At 44.3% G+C, this 18,659-nt stretch overlaps 1 protein-coding gene across 1 annotated transcript in view; it reads right to left on the bottom strand.

Moving 5' to 3' along the window:
* LOC103359447 (solute carrier family 12 member 9) overlaps window positions 1–18,659 on the bottom strand; it is a 78,983-nt gene that overhangs the window by 56,294 nt on the left and 4,030 nt on the right. Inside the window, exons 2-6 of the mRNA XM_008284787.1 lie at window positions 17,625–17,759; window positions 16,183–16,320; window positions 13,813–14,139; window positions 11,091–11,198; window positions 10,225–10,336 (exon numbers count right to left, since the gene is read on the bottom strand). Of these exons, the coding sequence (XP_008283009.1) occupies window positions 10,225–10,336; window positions 11,091–11,198; window positions 13,813–14,139; window positions 16,183–16,320; window positions 17,625–17,759 (820 nt within the window). The remainder of the gene's footprint in view (window positions 1–10,224; window positions 10,337–11,090; window positions 11,199–13,812; window positions 14,140–16,182; window positions 16,321–17,624; window positions 17,760–18,659) is intronic.

The following is an 18,659-nucleotide window of genomic DNA, read 5'->3' as shown; positions in this document are numbered from 1 at the left end:
CCCACCTCCTCAGAAAACAAACCGGGACAGCGCCGAGAACAAGAAGAGAGAGGGGGCGAAAGTGACTGGAATCTCTGCAGTGGAGAGATAGGAGGTGAATAACAAAAGGAGGGAGTAGAGCTGTGTGGATGGACGGATGAATGATAGACAGAGAGAGGAGGGAGAGGAGAGGAATGGAAGCCAAGAATGCTGCTGCTGCTGCTGCTGTGGGGTGATAGTGCCAGGAGGAGGGGATGGCGAGGTGGCAAGCCAGGACAAGAGGAGAAGAGATGCTGGACTTGTTGCCGTCCAACGACTACAGGCTGGACAGGGAGGAGCAGGAAGGACACATGTAGGGAAGATGGAGAGGAGACGAAAAGAACAATAACTGAAAGAGCTAAAAAGTAAACAGGCTGCAAAACAAACACCACTTGTTCTGGTTTTCTTTGCCCATAAAGAGGCGACACACGTCATTGTGTTCTAAGGGCTTTATAAACCCGGTTCTGGTCGTTTACTTTCTCCTGCACAAGGTTGGGTTAAAGAAGCAATTTGGGAAATTAGCAGAAAACAAGTTTATCTCCACATAAAGGCTGTGACCAGGAGAGGTGGAGCCTCGTCGTCACAGTGCTGGTGGAGAAGAGAAGCTCCAGCAGCTGGAGATACAACATGTGAATCAGGAAGCTGAAGCCCAGCGTTTGGCTGCTTGTTCTGGACGGATCCACTTCCACGTGCTTCTGGTCTTTGTGATAAGCAAAGCAAACCAGCTGCTGGCTGTAGTCGCTCCATGTGAGGGGTCCCGCCGATTATCAGATGCGATATTCAGCATTTTTGCTATTATCTGCATCATTTCTATTTTCTTTCTTTATTTTTTTTCCAAGCCTAAAACGCTATCCGGTTGGTTAAGCTCTGATTATACTCCGATGCAGACGCGCCCACGGAGGTGTTGTTATAATACACTGACTCCATTGTATGCGAGTGCAGTAGGTCATTAATGCAGCTCTACGCGCTCTGCACACTGTTGCACTACTAGGCAGCAGCTGGACGTGTGCATGCTCACGGATGGATAAAGAGTCACGCTGGCCTTCTATGTCTCATTCCTTAGCTATGGAGGATACATGTTGAAGGTGCTTTTTGGATTAAACACATGTAAATGGAACAAACGGGTGTTAATATACGTTACTTTGGCTGATACCATCAGACTAAACTTGGTCATTCTGTGCTCACTCAGCTGCACATCGTCACTTTCATTTCACTTTTTATTCAAACAGCTGGCACAGACCGCCGTCGCATTTTCAAGCTCATTAGGATTATTTTCTCTGTGTAGGCTAAAACGTTTCAGACTTCTGTTTGGCGAGCCGGCATTAGGGCTCGATAAACACCGGTACATTTTAATGAGCTGGTCTTTAACAAAGATGGTGAAAAATAAAAAGTTTGTAATAAAAAGCCTTTTAAAGTTAATAGCCAAGAATGAAAAACTCCCCTAAAAACACATTTACACGCATAAATCAAAAATAAATACAAGAATAATCTCACCTTTACCGACAAAAAGGAAAGAAAGCAAACAAAAGCCTCTTTTTCAGAGGATAAATTTTGTTAATATCTATCTCTGCACGCCTTGTTCTTACCTTCTGGGCAAATAACAATGCACCTTAATCTAAAACCTGTGTCCATCCCACTCTGTCCCTCAGCTAAATCGCTGTCTGCTTCTCTTTTTTTTAACACTTCCACTGTGGAAGCCAAAACCTTTGAAATCCTACACATGGTGGCGTTAAGCTCAAATTTGAAATTGCATGTGCTTCTCAGGAGGAAAATAAAGCAGCACTTGGTTGGTTACTGGTTTTAGGGATTTTAAGTGGAGACATAAAATGCAGCCAGGAACCGTTTTTAGATTGAAAAGGAGGCGAAAGTCCTGAATTCTTGAAAAAGCTTTTGAGTTCCAGGAGAAGATCCTGCAGAGAGGCGGGGGGGTAAAAGCAACAGAGGAGATGACGCTGAATGAGTAAAGAAAAAAGTGAACAATATTATGTGACTGAAAGGTAGCCGGAGCTGGAGGGGGGGACAAAATGTAGAATAGGAAAATAGAGGAATAGAAGTAGACAGAGCGTGGGCGAAGACAAGGGACGTGGCTGAACCGCTGCATGTTTTATAGAGAACTGAGAGAGAAAAAAAAGTGTAAAGCAGTGTGACGAAAGATATGAGTTTTCTGGAAAAGTGAGAGGAATTAGAAACAGAGCGTGTGTGTGTGTGTGTGTGTGTGTGTGTCAGAGGCACTTCAGGGGGTGTGTAGACTGCACACACACACACACTCACAAAGCTGCATGTCAGAGATAGCACCACAAAAGAAGGCCCAGCAGATTCAAATTAATATAATTATCAAGTCAGTTATTAATACAAAAGCTTCTATAGCGTGGGGCGGATTAGCCCACAGGTCACTGATGCACGGCGCGCTGGAAAACACGCGTGTGAATAGCGTGTGCACTCATACAAACACAAAGAAGTCAATCAAGCGGAGACGGAAACTCCGACTAAATCAGTGAAACCAGTTAATACTCCGGCATGAAACCAGTCCTAAAGGAGCTAAAAACACAACAGAGTGAGTCGTCATGCATTTTCTAATCCACACACACGCACACGACCAGAGGAGCTTGATAAAGTAGCGACAGGGCAATCTGTCATGGCTGGCTGCCTGGGCACATGGGGTTAATAGATTCCCCTCTATCTCGCATCCCCTCGGCCTTCATCGCCATCATCACTGGCCCTCTTACCATACTGGCATATCATCAGCGATAATCTTAAAACAGACAAAATATGTGGCCGCTCTATTAACAGTGACCTGGAAACCAGTTGTATGGCTTTTACATCCAAATGAGCTTCATTTTCTTTGCTGCTGCTGATAGCTGTGAAGCAGAAAATGTGCTCATAGGGCTGTAAAAAGAAACGGGGGGAAAAACAAAGTCTGTCAGTGTATCTGCAAAGTCCATCTCTCAGCCTCAGCGTTCCCACTCCATCACAGAGTGGGTGTAAAATCCCAAAACCTCCAAAGAGCCACTGCTCAACGGGAATACGTGAATAAAGGTCAGAGTGACGATTCCCACATATTCCTGTGTGGTTAACTATGACTGAAACAGGCTTTTAAAAAGAAAAGGTCAGACCCTCTACTGTCCCTGCCTGGAAATGACTCATCAATGGTTTTCCAAGAATTCCATCAGTGACACCTGGAAACGACATAAAAGCGCTGGTAAAATGAAGCTGGTCGTACAGAACTGGATGCTAAAACCGTCTGGCTGAAGGTGTCAGTTCTGGGTTAAACGGCCTCGCTCCCCGTTATAATGAGCCCACGCCGGCCGCCGGTCCCACCTGAGCGAGGGCAGATAGCGGCGACGCTGAGAGACTGACACGCAGCCTGACTGAGGCAGGCAGTGATAAAGAGCTACCCTCACCGCGCAGCGCAATCACTTTCAATGGGCGTTCTCCCACCTCTCTGACATTCACTTTTAAATGCTCACAATCGTAACTGTTTTGCCTTTTAAAGCTATGATGCAGGACTACAATTTGCAGAGGGTAGCAATTTAGAAGAGCCTCAGGTAAAGGTTAGCTTGTCACTCTAAATCTTCCCTTCAGGAGGAGCGCTGCTGTTTGGTGGAGAGAGCGTGACTGCCACACTTTGGACAACTCGTGCAATAGCAGGCGCTGGGTGTTGCTTCTGCATTTAATATTAAACCATGAGGGGAAAGTTGCTTTAAAACATGTCGACTTCCAGCACAGAATCAAACCTGTGGCCGTCTTTCTGACACGCTTTAACTCCATCAGCATAAACGGTCATAAATACTATTTATCATGAAAGATGTGAATTATTTTCTCACTGAAATGTTGTCATGACAAATCTTAATCTTATAGATTGTCAACATTACTTCATTATTTTACACCTACAACTACTCCTGTGAGCCTCCAAGTATGACCTGTTAATAAGCCATAACTGATGCATAAATAATCTGAATATTAATATTAATGAAAAAATACGTGTTATTATATGTAATTATGCTTACTGTGCCTTATAGAGTAATTTCTAATTAATTAATGACTGTAACAGTGCATAGTAATGTATAAATTATGTATAATATGAATATAAAATAAGCAAACTCTATGAAGACCATGAAGCTCAGCTGAAAGCTTCGGGGTGAAAACCGAAGTGGACATTTAGTTTGAAGCGTTAACCCTGTGAGCTCTGGGCTACTCACTAGTTTATTATAAGGACCAGCCATACATTCTGTTTCCTGTTTTTCACAACGCTATCCAGATCTTCCATCATGTGATATGATACTAAGTCTGCCTTGAGCTCCCCAGAACCAGAACCAGGACTGCCTTCCTGTGCACAGGTGCTCGTCTTTTGAATCATTACAGCTGTGTGTGTAGTTTTCATACAAACCAGGTTGTAATGTCAGTGCTATGCTCCAGACAATCTGCTGCCGGTTCAAACAGATTTCTCTTTGCTGCGCAGAGCAGCAACGAGTATCGTCGGACCGGCCCGGTTCCCCTGTGCGTTGTGACATGCAGCACGTTTTGGAACGATCTGGACGTCATGACTCATTCAACAGAGAAGCAGGAGAGTGGAAATGGCTGAAGGAATTACTGAAGATGTTATTTACCAGAAGCATGACCTCTCTGCGTGTTCTCACTTCAGTACGTACAAACATGTAAACAACCCAACATATGAAGCTCCAGCTGGGCTCTTTGTGGCGTCGTTACATGAACGAATCTCTGCAACGTTAATGAGTGACTCAAACAAAAGCATTAGGAGATGGATGAAGAGCTGCATGCAGGTTGTAACTATGATGAAAGTTGATGCAAACATAAAATGATCAACAAGAAGCGAGCGTTATTAGAAAGGTCAGGCCGTGCACTGAGTCGCACTGTGCTGCAGAGGAGAAGAAGAAGAAGAAGAAGAAGGGGTGTTGATTTGTTCACAAACGCTGTCCATCTGAGCACTAAACAGTCGATTCAACCTGCTGGAGAGCAGGAAGTAAATTCTTTTAAGACTTTCTTTGTGTGTATAATATTATATTATTACATACTTCATTCTGGTTGGCTGTATGCTAAGCTGGATCCCTGAAATGAACTTATAAACCTTGACAAAGACATATAAATGCACACCTCCACAATAAAGGGTTAGACTTGCTGAATTTACAATACAATGCTGTTACACTCGTACAAAACGCCTTCCCATCTCTCTGAGAGTGACATCCAATAATATTAAGATGCTGCCATGTCACCCCCGGAGACTTGTTCCAGGTGCGACATGATGGATGACTTTAATAGAAACAGTCATAGTTTAATCCGTGATCATTTGTTTAGCCCGCTTGTCTGCATAATTTAAAGAGAAAAGAATTCTGCCTGACACATGTTTGCATGTCAAAGCGTGTTACGACGGCGTGAACAACTGGCTGCGTGAGATAAATTGATGAGAGATGGCTCTTTGCCTCGGGGTTTGTCTCCGTAGCGCTCATCCATGGTGCTATCAGAAAACGGACACGTGGTCGTATTCATTAGGGCTGCACGAGTACGGCCAAAATCAGAATCACAATTATTTTGATAAATGTTGAAATCACGATTAATTATCACGATTGTTTGTTGATTTTAACCAAAACAAATCTTATTGTTTTACAGACTTATTTTAACTGTTTTCACGTCCATGTATTGTGCTATATTCCTGCTAATGTGCAAATATGTGCTTGAAGATAAAACCGGTCCTGTTTTCCTCCAAAATTCAGTCCTTAAAAATTAAATAAAGATAAATAAAAGAATAATGAAAAGGCAACAAAACGGGGCACTGCTTCCCATTTCCATTCTGTAAATATATGTTCTGAACTAAATTATAAACTGGAAGTGAATAAAAGTAAATCAATCAGTCATCACGGTGTAGTTGTAAAAAAACTGAATGATGTCACCAGAGAATCTCAACACTGATTGGCCATCGCGGCGCGTCAGATCGCAAAAGTTCAGATTTTTCAACTTGCTCTTTAAACACGCGTCTAGAATCGCGTCATACGTGCAAATAACTCGCTCAATTCACGTCAGTCGCACCGCAGGACGTCTAATCGCGTCTTCACATTGACTTTACATGTAAATCATTAGAACAAATGATTTCACTGGCGTCTGGTGTGAACACAGCATCACACATTTTAAAAATCGCTCGATCACGCAAACCTGATCGCAGGAAGCCGATATCGTGATTACAATTCGATTGATTGTGCAGCCCTAGTATTCATACGACGACGTTTCACAAGCAGTCGTCTCTGAGTGCGATCTTGCATTCATAACAGACGACCAGCTTGTTTCCCCGTTTGCACTTGAAAAATAGATGTTACATGAATTCTTGTGCCATGATAAATGTTGGTCTTTCTGCAGAAATCCAATAAAGTTTTATGATGCACTTCAGGTATCGCTGGTCATATTTTTCCAGCAGTGAGTCGGCCTAATGCAGCACAAACAGCAGTGAATGTAAATGTTGTTCTGCAAGCAGGAGATGAAACACAAAGAAGCGCAGTACTCGCTTCACTTAGGTGATGCACAGAAGCTCTTATTCACACCAAGTCAGACGGTGCATGTGTGGGACCTGCCACCGTCGCTATTGGACCGCTTACCGTCTCCAGTCAATGGGGCCATTCTTAGTCTGAGTCTGGTGTCAAATGTCAGTCTGGTCACTCTTTTCAAACATTGCACAATCAAACTGTTGTGAAAGCGTGAACGGTACATTCCAGTCATTACAATGCAGAACCAAAAGTGGGATTCTAACTGGAAGATGATATCATATCTGTGAAGTGAAAACAACAGCTTTAAAGTTAAATATTAATACTTCCTTCTTGTTTTCTCACATTAACCATCATTTGAAAAAACATTTACGTCAGAAATCTCAAAGTCAGACATCTGGCTCGCATGAGGACAAAGAGATAAACGCACAATGAAGAAATACCATTCTCTCAGTGCTTCTGAGTAATTGTTATACATTTTCTTCAGCTGCAGAACGCTCACTATCAGTCCGATTCTGGTCAGCGCTAATAAACCAAACAACCCTGAGCACACTCAGATAAGACAGGGAGTGATGTCCGGGCCTGAAGCCAATAGAACAGGATTTTACAGCACAGGTGTGCTTCCGTTCTTCTGCATTTCAAAATCAGTCGTCACAGCTCGGAGCAACTTCATGTTTCACTTTCCACCCCGCCTCTGTGTTCCTGTTCCTACCCTGCTCTGACAGGAGTATTTTCCCCCACACAGTAAGCCATAAATCATATGACCCGAGCTCTACAGAAGCGGTGCATATATTTACAGTAAGCTCCACGGCTGGGGAGGAGGCTGCTCAGGCTATCCGGCATGGCGTCCTGTTGGACTGTTAAAACGGACTCTGTGTTGTTTCACTGGACCGAACCCAATGTGGGGATGCATTCACGTTAACCGCAATGTTGTGTACTCCAGAATTTCCTGTTTACAGAATCCTCAGAGTCCCGTCAGATGAATTCAGGTTCTCTGTTATCAGCAGCCACCATGTCACCACTCTGGTAACTTGGATTTATGTTAAACTGGATGTTATTTAACATTCAGTCTGTGTTCAGGCAGGCTGGGCTGCAGTTGGGCTGTGCCACCATCAACTATTTGTTTTATCATTTGTGTTTGAACAGTTTGAACAGCTATATATAAATCAGGCATAAATCTGTTACGTTCATTTCTTTCAACCACTTATCTCTTACTTTTTTTTTCACTGTTTATAAGTAACGCTGAGTTAGCGATTGCAGTTTACAATCAGTAAGTCTGTGAATTCGGCCACTTTAAGCAGGAATCCATCCCACTGAGCTGCGACTACGTGTCCTTGAACTTTGGAACTTTCACGAGTTCAAGTTGTTCTTTTGTCCATTACTTCTGGTAAAGGAGCAGCTGCTTATTGATCTGGGGATTTCCGTTCTAACAACTTGTCGGACACTTTGAGTTGTCGACCAGATTCATTTGTCCTTTACCTCGTTTCAACGGCTCATCCGTCACTTCTGAAGACTTTTAGCTGTTTAACAGTGAATGTATTACTTCTGTCCGAGTATTTCAAACATTTATTCTTCATATCACGGTTTAGCTTTGTGTTCTGACCACTGATGCATTGCGCTGATCGACCCACTGACCTCTTTGCTTTCCTGCTAACTCGCTTTCAAAGGTTCTCAGTGGCCTCATGTAACCTCCAGATGTTCTGCTCACTCAGCATTAAAACATCCGTCCATCATCTCTACACCTTCGTCCTCACCAGGGTCATGGGGGGCGGAGCCTATCCCAGCTGACTCAGGGTGAAGGCAGGTTCACCTGGACAGGTAACCAGTCTATCACAGGGCTACACTTAGAGACAGACAACCAAGCACACTCACATTCACACCTACGGACAATTTACAATCACCAATTAACCTCAGCATGTTTCTGGACTGTGGGAGGAAGCCGGAGAACCCGGAGAGAACCCACGCTGCACGGGGAGAACATGGAGACTCCACGCAGAAAGATCCCGGGTGTCCTCACTGGGATGCCAACCGGAGACCTTCTAGCTGTGAGGCCACGGTGCTAACCACCGAGCCACCTGGCACATAATTTCTATTTTTTCATCTTTGGAACCGCACAGGTTCTTCCGGGGGTACATGTAGTCCTGGTTAGGGACTGCTGCTTTATGTGACCATGTGTCCCTGAAGCGGTCTGACAAACCACCATGTCCACAGTCTGACTGTCCAGATGGAGACTGTGGGTATAAACCTGCTCTTTTCCATCATTTGCTTCATGCAACACTCCTCCTCTTCTGTTACCTGTGTGTGACTGTTTAGCACCACCCAATAGTGGAGTGTTCCTCCTGTAGCAGAATGAAACAGCCACAACATCCTCCAGAACTGACACAGCACCGTAGATGGGTCTGGCTCTGGGACACCACTGTGTATGGAGGCGTTATCCCCCAAGATACGTTTCCAGTACAAGAAAGGCAGCGCCCTCCCCACAAACACACACAGGTTCTGTGAGAGACCCCCTGTAGGGGAGGAGCTCAGCGCTGACCTGGTCCCACTGCAGCCCGCCTCCACTGGACGTATGTCCACCTGTGACACTACATACGACACAGTAAGTACACAAGCAGGTAACTAGAGGACGTATGTAAACGTACACAAAGCACGAGCGTGATTCCAGAGGAAAATATCTGACACTGTATTAGTCCAGAAAGTGTGTTAAGAAACTTCTTATCACTGAGTGTGTGTGGTAGGCAGGTGCAGGGAGCATGGTGCGGCAGGGTAAATGATGGCAGTATTGATCTCAGATGCTCTTTTATAGCCCTGTCATGTCAGTTTAGCACCTTGGCAACACTCGCTTTAGAGCTGCATCAATACTGAACTCTGGCACCCGGCAAAAGACAGATAGAAAGAGACAGTTGGAGAGAGGGAGAGGCAGGACAAATGAACAGAAAAAAGTAAATACCATCTGCTACATCAAGGACTAAACAGCTCCAACCTTAAGAGCAAAGTAAGGACACAAACACCACAGTTACTCATCCGTCCCTAATAGCTCGTTAGCTGCGTGCTAACAGGTAAACGCTTCACCAGTATTAGACATTAAACTACAAACTATGAGTACATGCTTCAAACACTGCCAGCCGTAGACGGACTCAGTCATCTTTAAGTCACCTTTGAGTCATTTTTCGGTTCAGGTCATGCATATTGGTTTGCTGCTCTTTATTGAGCTGTTGGTACAGTAATAATGCAGATAAACGTGCTGGACAATGAATAAAAGATGTGCAAATCCCCAAATGCTGTCAGTGGTCCAGGTTCCAGGCTTTTCTGGCACACAAAGTGCAAGGTGCTACGTTTCCATTATTTTGTCCACTTTGATCCGCACGTTCTGCAGTTGCTCGGTTTGATTAGCTGACACCTGGCGTCAGATAGCATTCCAGTGGAATAAATGGTTTTAAAATTGGCCTCCTCCGACGCTCCAACTCTGGCCGGTGAAGCAGAAAATGAACCCTGTCTGCATTATCTGATAGCCTCTAAGAACTGGATATCATCTGCTGAAAACAAAACATGCTAACATCCATTACAACAAGGCTGTGCTCCTAATGCGAGGCTTAATTAAGTTGTTTGGATATGTGTGGAATTAATGTTCAATTATGGACCATCTCACTGCTCCTCGGTTGTTCGTAGCTGCATTACACTAGTGTCGGAGCTACTTATGAAGACGTTTGTTACTGACCGGTCACAGGAGCAGGCCACCAGCACACACAGCAGGTTGTAGATGATGAAGGTGAAGATGACGGCTGTGATGGTGCCACGGGGGATGGAGTAGCTGGGATTCTTCAGGTCGCCTGGAGGATGAGACAAGTCTAACTGCATGTTCCTAGTCAGCTCTGGGAGTAACATGGAATAGCTTAATGTGTTTATCATACGTCTCATAAATATCATGAGGACCATGAGCGGGGTAGCAACTTCATAACACATTTTAAATGGACTGAAGAACGACATGCGACCAGGCCAGGGTTAGCCATCACACTTCATCACACTTCAGTGTCTGTCTGTCCCCCAAAGAACATCACAGAGAGTCCTAAAAAAAGACAGTGTGGGCACCTCTAGCTGACGGATATGGACAAACTCCTCTATTTGTTCTATTCATTTACAGTTTGCCCGTAACGCCGGTTCAGCTTGTTTGTAGGAGTCGTTTCTTAAATACCTGCAGCGTCAAACAGCAGCAGGACCCAGAGTAGCGTGATGTCACACACAGAACAGCAGCGATAACTTCATTAGTCAGGCTGCTCATCGCTGTCTCATCCCTGACATGGACAGGCCAGCATCTCATGATAAATGTGTGCTTTCCTTCAGCTCAGACAGACGAGCTCTAACAAAGAGTTTATAAGTTGCACTGTGACGTTATAATGCGTGAACATTTAATTAAAAGTCATTTTAGTGCTGTTTTTTTTTTGTCTTTATTTGAATATTTGTAACTGAAGTAATGCTAAAGTAACTACAACTAATCAACTACATTACTTTAATATTTGGATTTGGTTATAACGACTACACATGACTCCAGGTCCTGTCACACAAACACAGCCTGCTGTCACCTACCTGACATGTTAGAACCTGCCATGATGCCGGTGCAGCCGTTGAACATCACCGCGAACACGGTGGTAAAGGTCATCATGTTTCCTGTTGTGTAATCTTCAGTGTACTTGGCTGTGGGAAGACAGAGCAACAGATAAAACATCACAGTCAGCGTTATCAGAAAGTTCAATTATCATGTTTTAGAGCACTGGAGAAAAACAATTCTGCACAAATCATGTCCGCTGTTTACAGAACACGTCGACGCAACCACATGATTGATTAGTAAAAGTTATATTTCACAGCTTTGAGCGGCAACAGATCCCCTCTGTGTGGATGTGTACACTTGGAAAGGAGAGAACGGTTTTTCTTTTTAATCTGTGAAATATTTCCCTTTTACCTTGAGGGGATCCAACAAAACCTCCACACAGCACTGTGCAGGTATACTTGTGAAGCAGTACAACAGTTTTACAGACTGAAACTTGGGCGCGTTGCTCCAACAAACCAGGATGTGATTGTAAACACATGATGAGCCTCGTCTCTGGACGCCGAAACCCATCCAACTCATATCAGTATGTGTGTGAGATTGTGTTTGTATTGAGCCAAATCAGGATAATTCAGAGCTGGTGTGTGTGTGTGTGTGTGTGTGTGTGTGTGTAATAGTTTTCACGTGCACATGCCTGAGTTACAGCAATTAGCTCAGTAATCATGTGCTTGGCTATAAATCCCTGCAAACAAAGTGGAGTGCTCATTTGGTTTCTGTGGTCATTAAGATCCAGAGAACATGTACAACATCTAATTACACATCAATCACAACTCGGCGCAGCGAGGAGGTTACGTGCTCTCAGGAAAACGGGTGCACACAGGTGGCACGAGGCAAAAACACTGGAGGAGACTTTGGCTGTTATTTTAGTTGGGTTAATGGGTGGGAAGCCGGTGAGGGATCGCACCACAACTGGGTGGTGTCGGCGTTTGCATAAAGGCCAGCTGGGATCACAGAAGACGGAATGAAATGCAGTTACTGGGACTCTTCCCTCCAGAGTTTGTGCAATAAATAGGACACAGCTGGTTAGCTTAGCTCAGCACAACCGCTAGCTTGACTCAGTCCAAAGGTAATAAAATCTGCCTAGCAGCGCGTTTGAAGCTTGATTCTTAGCATGTTGCATCTCGTTTACTCCTAATGAGATTTCTGCGTGAATAAAGTGGCTCATCTACTCAGACACTGAACAGAATATGATCATATTACTGAATGTTATCGGCTTTTTTAAGTGTCCTGTTGCTGCCCTTTGTAAACTGATGAATAAAGGACTGAGAGGAGGCTGAAGGGACGGATACGTAGAATTCCTTCTGAGTAAAATGGCCGCGGCATTTAAACCGCCATCTTATTGATCGACTGCGTGGAGCTCCAGGAGGAGAGCTGGTAGGTGGCGGTGCTGATTGTGACGATTACTCATCATACGTGCAGCTATTTCACAGGCATTTCTTTTCTCTTACGGGAATGATTGTGTGCTTTAATGTGTTATTATCTTACTGGAAGTTGTGTCTGGAGGGAACAGGATGATGCATTATTAATGTTTGTTCAGAGAGCAGTTGTTTACGCTGGGCCAGTGGTGGAAGCGGTGGCGTGTGCAGTGAGACGGGCCACAGCACAGGAAACGTACGACTGTCGGATTAAAGTCCAGAGAAACACGGGCCACCGAGCTGATACTGGAGCAATACTATAAGTCTGTAGAATGAACTGTGTGCATTTTCCACCCCGGCTAATGCTTGTTAAGCACCAACCGAGTGTCGAAAGGCCGTGTAGGCTACATCTAGTCAAAGTCTTAAGCTGCACACTGAGTCAGTCCAAATGAGTTTCTGTTATGGTTATGGTTATGGTTATAGTTATGGTTATAGTTATGGTTATGGTTAGGCGATCAAACTCAGTGAGCTGTTAAAGTGCTCGTCAGTTTCCAATTCTGTGTACACCTGTTCACCTTCGTCCACTGAACCATTTCACAGCATAAGTGTACATTCTCCATAGACCCTTAACTGCCACAGAATATGAATAATCCTGATAAACTAAATTAAAATGATCCCCTCCCTTAAGTTTTTATCCAGGACGTGAGCCAGTCGCAGATTTAACAGCCAAAGAATCATCGCTGCATTTCAAAGTCACATATTTAGATTTTTTTTCCATGAATATATTTTATTTATACCTTTAAATGGCTTCAATGCACACTGCTATTCCCTCTCTCTCCTCCCTGGTTACTGCAGCTCGAGCACACCAGCTCACCTTCAACTCAACTACGACAAGACATTGACTCTGAAGAACACTGACATAGAAGTGGCCTCTTCAGATTTGTTATGTATGAAGCCCCAGAAGTCTGAAATCAGTACGTGACAGTTTTAAGGTGGAATTACTCATTTATGCCGTTGACTGCTTATTTCAATCACAATGGGGGTTTTCTAGCATATAATAAATACCATGTGGACATGCTAACACGGTAAATAAAAAACTGCAACCCAGCACTAAACAATCAAACCTCAGTCCCTCCCTTGTTTACTCTGCTGGTACATAGTATTGGTTTATTATTATCTAATTATTAACAGCAGCTATCTGGTAGTCAGTTGCTTATAAACATCCCTGTTTTTAATCAGGATTGAATTATGTTGAAGAACTTGAAGAAGTAAACACAGTGAAGATGACGTAAAGCCTTTCAAACGTGCTTGTATGTGTTGTTTTTGGCCCAGAGCTCCTCCATCTTACCCCACAGGTTCCCGAGCAGCGTGTCCAGCTTGAAGCCGGTAAAATTGGCCGTGTTGGGAAACGAAGGGCCGGTCCCATTGGGCGTCGGGTTGAACGAGGCGGGGCGCGGCAGCACGATGGTTCGAGGGTGTACGGCGAAGAAGCTGACGAAGATGGTGCCCAGGACAAACATGACCACCACGAAGATGAGGAAGGTGGCCTTGGCGTAGATGTGGGCTCCCACCAGGCACACCAGCAGGCAGAGCAGGGCGACGCCGGTGCCGTAAAGCAGGGACCACCAGTAGCCCGAAGGCAGGACCTGGTAGGGAGAAGTGGCCAGAGTCCCATCTAGCAAGAGGGCGACATGTAAGAGGAGTCTGAGGCCACGTTTACACACAGCCGGGTATTTACACAAATGGATCTACGTTCTCTAAATTAACATCGTTCACACCAGATCGCTTTTAAAAAAAATCTTTGTTCACACAAACCCACTTAAACACATCATTAAGAGCTGCTATGAGCTGCCAGACCTACAGGGGGCAGTGTAACGAGAAGCATAAAGCCATGCTGGCCAATCAGAATCCTGGAAAACAATACAACAAATTACTTCTTGTTACTTCAACGATAGCGGTGCGAGGGTCATTTGTTTGGACCGACAGAGACGTAGAGCTGCTCCTGAATCAGTAAAACACTTGAAACTATTGACTTTCTATCACAGCAGCCAGACTGTAAACATGGCCGCACACATGTGACCTGATGACGCTTTTGTCGCACGCTGTGACATCAGACTCCGCCTCCTCCTGGCTACATGCAAAGACTTTTCCAAACCTCCACTGTGGCCGGAGTTTCCAGATGTGATGGTTTTCGGTGATTTGTAGCTTCATTTACGTGTAAACCAAAAACCCAAACACACTGAAACATCACCGTGTAAACGAGGCCTTGATCATATTTTGAATGTTTGCCAGAATATGTTGAAGAGTTGAAGTGAAGTGCTTTTAAAAACAGGACCTGCAACAGCAAACTCTTCATTTTTTAAGCTCAGTTCCCCACAGCGTCGTCTTTTCTACAACTTCCTGCTTCATATTCACACATCCAGACAGATCTCTCAGTACTGTAGGTGTAGCACAGGCATCTGTTATCCAGGTGAACGCTGTCACCAGAGTCCTGTAGGAACATTTTCTAGAATTTTCCATCTCTTCTACGACATCAATCGTTCAGATTTGGTGTTGCTGTTTTCTAAATAAGAGCGCTCTCTGGCTTCTATTTACCTGAGATGAAAAAGCACATCCTACTCTAAAGGATCAGGGAAACGTATCGAGCTATATCCTGTAAAACCAATGACCTTCATAGCTGAGGAAACAGTTTCACATTCACTGGAAAAAACTTTGAGTTTTTTGATGAGAAGATCAACAGGACACTCCCACCTGTCCAGTATATATATGAAGTGATACCTATCAGTCTATTAGCTTAGCTTAGCACAAAGAACAAGGAAAGAACGAGTCTGGCTGTCAAAAAGTTAACGAAGGCATCATTCAGACTTCTAAAGCTCACTAGTCAAGTCATTATGTTTTCTTTGAATAATAATGAAAGACCACAGGAAAAAAACAGCGTATTGTCAATTTTATATGTTGGTGTTGTGCTAAGCTACGCTAGTCAACAAATACCTGTAGCTTTGTATTTACTGTACAGATAAATTAACAGAACTAAACTTGTCATCCAAGTCACAGCAAACAAACTTAACAAAATCATTTCTCACTCATTTTTGGGTTTCTATGTTGTTAGAACATAAAAACTCATTTTAACAAATGTTCTTGAGTTTCTTTAAAAGTCCCACATTGTGGAAATGTATTTCTTTTACATTACATGTTTTTTAGAAACTTTAAGATGTAAAAGCTATGACAATACGAGTTAGCTTACTGTCATTTCAAGCTGTGCTCCAATGCAACCTGAACTCAGCTAGCTTCTTTGTTAGCATTCCCTGACAGTACAGAGTTTGGTGTAACACAGCACCAAGAAGCTAGCTGGCTTTTACCACTTGTCACTGCTTTCATGTCCAGTCTTGTTTAACCTGCATCGTTGAACTCGTGCGTTTTCGTGGCACCACTTCCAGAAGCCGACAGAGTTCAGCTGCACTTATAAACTACAGACACAACCTGGTGGGAACGGATCCACAACTAGGAGACACATTAAGACACATTCTAGGGACATGGGAGACTTATGAAAAGGAGTACAACATTGGCCTTTTAAACTAAAATCTATTTTCTATTATTATTTCCTACTGTTACATTTATCAGTCCAAATGACGGCCCACAACTCTGACTCCTTTTCAAACAAAAAAGTAAACCGTGTTGATGTGTTTTCATTTCTCAAGCTGTAAAACCTAAAACTTACCTTCAGGGACTCCAAATGTGGTCACAATAGCTTCAACCAGGCCGAGCACATAGAGAGCGCTGCCGCACACGTTGGCCAGGAAGAACATGATGCCGATGCTGCCGCCAAACTCTGGACCCAACGCTCGGCTGATCATGTCTGAGCAAAGTTAAGGCAAAGTACACTGGCTTTGCTGGAGACACTGAGCATGTGTGTGAGTTTGCATTTCTATTCTAATAGAAGCCAATCAGCTAAACCCTGAGCTTAGGCCAGCATCACTTTATTAGATCTGGAGAGCTGAAAGGAGCGAGCATGTAACCCACCTTTGTATTGATTAAGCAAACAAGATTTCACTTGAAAACTAAAATTTTAGAGGTGCTGCTAGCTGGATTTTTTATTTTTTGTACCTTTAGCAAACATGCAGCTGGCTCCTTCCTGCTTCCAGCGGTAAATCACCTGCCTCCTGGCTTGGGCTTCGTATTTAAAGGTAAAGTCAGTGATTCTAATCCAATACAGCTGTTGTCAAACTCAGTGAACATCTCCTGGCGGTCCACTCGCTGTCTTTCCTGTGTGTGCGCTGAATAAAGATCCCATGTTTGCACACAGCTCTGGCTGCGTAAATGGGAAACCAAGAGGCTGAGACGAGCCACAGAACTCTATTCCAGGGTGTCCGAAGTGATTTTGAGTGTGTGTTGGTGTACGAGACGGGGGGACGGGGAGGGGAGCGAGGGTTTGGGTAGTGGGATTGAGAGGGAGGGTAAATCTGGAACATGCTAGCTAGAATGACTGACTCCACCTTTAATAGAAAATACTGTTTTAATCCTCTTATCTAAACCTCAAAAAGAAAGGGAACAAACATGTTTCCTCAAATGTCAGCCTTCTAAACACAGATGCAGACAGAAGAGGGTGAAGTCCTCCTCAGCACGGAAACACAAACACTTTGATTAGATTTAAACAACACTGTTTCTGGGCCCACCAGAAATTACTGCAAATGAGTTTATTACATTATTCCTACGTAATCATCTGCTACAGCAGGAAGTGAGACGACTGGATGTACCAGCGTCTACATGTGCTGTCGTGTCAGTGCCTGTTTCCCTCTGAGCTCTCACTGGAAATGGCCTGTCATCAAAAACATGGAGTGCATAGAAACGTACCTACAGGATTCTGGTTTATTCTAACTCGGTGTGTTTCCCAAAAGCGTTGTGACTCATTCTGTCTTTGCACTCGCCAGCGAAACCAGGACTCACCATGAAGCGTCTTGTGGTGCAGCTAACGGTCAAATCAAGCTCCATTCAGAGACACACACACATAATGTCCGTCTGAGACAAACACACAGATGGTCTTTGTCCAGTGCAGCGAGGAATTCCACTGCTGTGTGTTCATACCTTGACCACGGACAGCGTCACTACACGACGCTGTCCGTCACATGCAGGCGTCACGTGACGGCGTGTGTGAAAGGATACAGTAGGCTCCCCCGGCATCCAGGGCTCCGTTGGTGGAGATGGCGCACACCGACAGCACAGTCATGCAGATGATGAAGTAGGCCACCAGGAACATGGCGATAGCTTGGTACAGTCCGGAGTGTCCCACCACAAATCCTAGTCAGGGAAAACACAGTCAGACAACATGCTGGGAGTTTGACAAAGCCAGGCTTTCTCTGGGCTAACTGGCTTGATAAAACCTACAAGTGTTACACCAAAGAGCGCTGCTGCAGGAGGTGATGCAGGAGAGACATGCTGGTAGAAAACTAATCTGTCTAAGTTACTACATGTACTTTACCATTTAGTTACTCTCAAAGCAGCTGCTTATTTCTTTTTTTAAAGTGTTTTTAAGTTTTTGGCCTTTGTGCCTTTATTTGATAGTGTAGTGAGAGAGACAGGAAAGTGGGGGAGAAGAATGGAGGGAGGACGTGTGGGAAAGGGTCATGAGCGGGATTCGAACCCATGACCTCCACATGGGGCCTGTAGCCCTGCACATGGGACGCCAGCTCCACCAGGTGAGCTGTAGCCCCACAGCTGCTGATTTCTGATGTGACAGCTGCACTCTCTTGAACTTCACACATTTAAACATGATACTGAAGAGTATGTGGGAGTCATGAGATTGTTTTGGCGAAATCAAAATGAGACTCATGTCAGCGATGGAATTAATTTGATTCTCCGTAATAAAAAACAACAGACGTATCATTGTCCAATCTGTATTTAACTAGCTGCACCATCTGCAGTGTGAAATGTGGCTCAGGTGGTAGAGCGGGTTGGTGGTTCCATCCCCTCCACAGTCCAAGTGTCCTTGGGCAAGACTGAACCTGAAGTTGCCCCCGATGGCAGGCAGCACCTTGCATGGCAGGCTTGGTGCATGAATGTGTGAATGTGTGAATGAGAAACACATTGTGAAGCGCTTTGGTTAAAAGGGCTGTGGAAGTGCAGACCATTTACCAAATGGACTGGGCAGCTGGTCAGGATCAAGCATTAAAACATATTCATGTGTTTTCTGCATCACCA

The sequence above is a fragment of the Stegastes partitus genome, unplaced genomic scaffold, assembly GCF_000690725.1.
Source record: "Stegastes partitus isolate 25-593 unplaced genomic scaffold, Stegastes_partitus-1.0.2 Scaffold373, whole genome shotgun sequence".
In the NCBI taxonomy this organism is placed as follows: Eukaryota; Metazoa; Chordata; class Actinopteri; family Pomacentridae; genus Stegastes; species Stegastes partitus.
The sequence above is the reverse complement of the archived record's forward strand: the minus strand, read 5'-3'. Positions and strand labels throughout refer to the sequence as shown.